The 2,136-nt window shown below is 50.9% G+C and overlaps 1 protein-coding gene across 1 annotated transcript in view; it reads right to left on the bottom strand.

Moving 5' to 3' along the window:
* Positions 1 to 2,136, bottom strand: part of MRPS15 (mitochondrial ribosomal protein S15) — a 10,213-nt gene that overhangs the window by 5,025 nt on the left and 3,052 nt on the right. The window contains exons 3-5 of the mRNA XM_011989015.1: positions 2,039 to 2,114; positions 1,227 to 1,275; positions 665 to 749 (exon numbers count right to left, since the gene is read on the bottom strand). Of these exons, the coding sequence (XP_011844405.1) occupies positions 665 to 749; positions 1,227 to 1,275; positions 2,039 to 2,114 (210 nt within the window). The remainder of the gene's footprint in view (positions 1 to 664; positions 750 to 1,226; positions 1,276 to 2,038; positions 2,115 to 2,136) is intronic.

Here is a 2,136-nt window from a genome sequence, read left to right on the forward strand (position 1 = left end):
AGATGGAGTCTTGCTCTGTCGCCCAGGCTGGAGTGCAGTGGTGTGATCTTGGCTCACTGCAAGCTCCGCCTCCTGGGTTCAGGCCATTCTCCTGCTTCAGCCTCCCGAGTAGCTGGGACTACAGGCACCCGCCACAGTGCCTGGCTAATTTTTTGTATTTTTAGTAGAGACGGGGTTTCACCATATTAGCCAGGATGGTATTGATCTCCTGACCTCATGATCCGCTCGCCTCGGCCTCCCAAAGTGCTGGGATTAAAGGCGTGAGCCACCACGCCCAGTCTAGTCTTACTATTATCATACATCGTGAGCTTTAGTTTCCAAGGTGCGTTTACATCCCCTGGCTGCCTCTCACAGTGCTGCCATGAGGTGGGTAACATTACCTCTGCTCTGCTCTCCCTTATTCCCCCATTTCCAGATGAGGAAGCAGGTGCTCCAAGAGAGGGTTGGTGACTTACGCAAGCTCACACAGAGGTACAAGGTCCAACTGGGCATTGACTCCAGCATCAGAGCTTGGGATACAGGGTCCAGTTTTCATTGCCCTGGGTCCTTCATATCGCTCCCTTTCCCAAGCCCATGTGCATGTGCTTGTGGACAAGAGCCCTAGATCAGGTCCCAGCTAGCAGGCTTCCCTACACCCCCCACTCCCCAAGGGTCCCCGACCAACTTCGAGCCTCCAGGGATCTGGTGTCCTCCGGGTTTGCATCAATCTTCATCATCAACTGTTCTTGCTTCATTTTTAGCATCTCCTTCTGTTGAAGAGACAGAGAAAATCTGTGGAGTCTCCCACCCTCTAAGAACTAGCCCTCTTCCCCTCAAGGACCCTGGCTACAGTTATAGCAACTAGGACCATAAGGCTCAGGGCCTGACTTCACTCTGCTCACTGTGGCCTTGACCAACCACATGGCTGTCCACATCCAGGTGAGCCCAAAGCCAAAGCCACTGACAGGGGAAATGACTTGTTGCATGAATGTCCCCAAAGCTTGCTCATTCATTCATTCATTCATTCACTGAGCACCTGTTTGTCAGGTGCTAGGGGTATGGTGGGGGAACAAAAGTGTCCCTGCCCTGAAGATGCTGTGTCTAGGGATATTGACAAGTGGACACAGAATGACAATGGGCTAAGTGCTGTGCCTGGAGAAGCATGAGATGGGGGGTGCTAACCAGGGTAGGAGGGAGTCCCAGAGGAGAAGACTGCGGGAGGCTGAGGCTTGGCAGAGGCTGCTCACCTTGTTGGCCATTTCCAAAGACAAGAGTCTTTTCACGACATCATCAACCCTGTGGAAAAACCACAGCAATGAGACAGACATAGGGAGGAGACGGGGAGAGGAAAGCAATGCTGGTTCATTTTAGTTTGAAAAGCAAAGATGATTGAAAAATTCCTTCTGTAGCAAATGAATCTCCCTGGAGGTGGGGAGCCATTTCCCAGAAATTAAAAGTCAGTGTGGATCTGGCTTGCTGGGCTGAAAACTATAGAAATTGGGGCTGTCAGCTCGACTGTTTCGGTCTCATCATAGGGAGGCCAAGGAGAGGATTTCCATTTTAGCTACAACATGGTTCGATCTGTTTTGAGACATTTCAAGTTAAATTGCACAGTGGGAGGGACTGACGAGCTCCCACCACACTGGACAGGAGCTGAGCAGAGGGCCTCTGGCTTTGGTGTCAGTCAGCCCTGGATTCAAACTCTAGCTCTGCCCCTTAGAACTGTATGACACCGGGCAGCTTGAAAATTTATAAAATGGAGACATACAGCTTTTGTGAAGAACAAGAGATTTCTACAAAGACCTGTGAAGTATGTTAGCTCTTTGGAATCTAGTGGTACAGGGTGTTCATCTAGAGTACAAAAAAACCCCCAAGTAGTCGAGCTTCATGAGTGCCATCTGCCTTGCTGACCACCCACCCTCACCACACCTGGGCCCCTGCCTCCTTCTAGATCAAGCTTTAGCTACAGCAAGCCAAGTCTCAAAGCCACTGTCTTTCCCACTCCCCGACAATCCTCCCAGGGCCCCCTGCCTCCTCTACTAGGTTTCTTCCTGCTTACTTCTCAATTCCAGGGACATTCTGGTAGTCTTTGAGCAGTGTAGAAGGAGGTGGGTCATCATTCTGCCCAGGCTGGGCTGTCAAGTAAATATGGGGATA

The sequence above is a fragment of the Mandrillus leucophaeus genome, unplaced genomic scaffold, assembly GCF_000951045.1.
Source record: "Mandrillus leucophaeus isolate KB7577 unplaced genomic scaffold, Mleu.le_1.0 Scaffold343, whole genome shotgun sequence".
NCBI lineage: Eukaryota > Metazoa > Chordata > Mammalia > Primates > Cercopithecidae > Mandrillus > Mandrillus leucophaeus.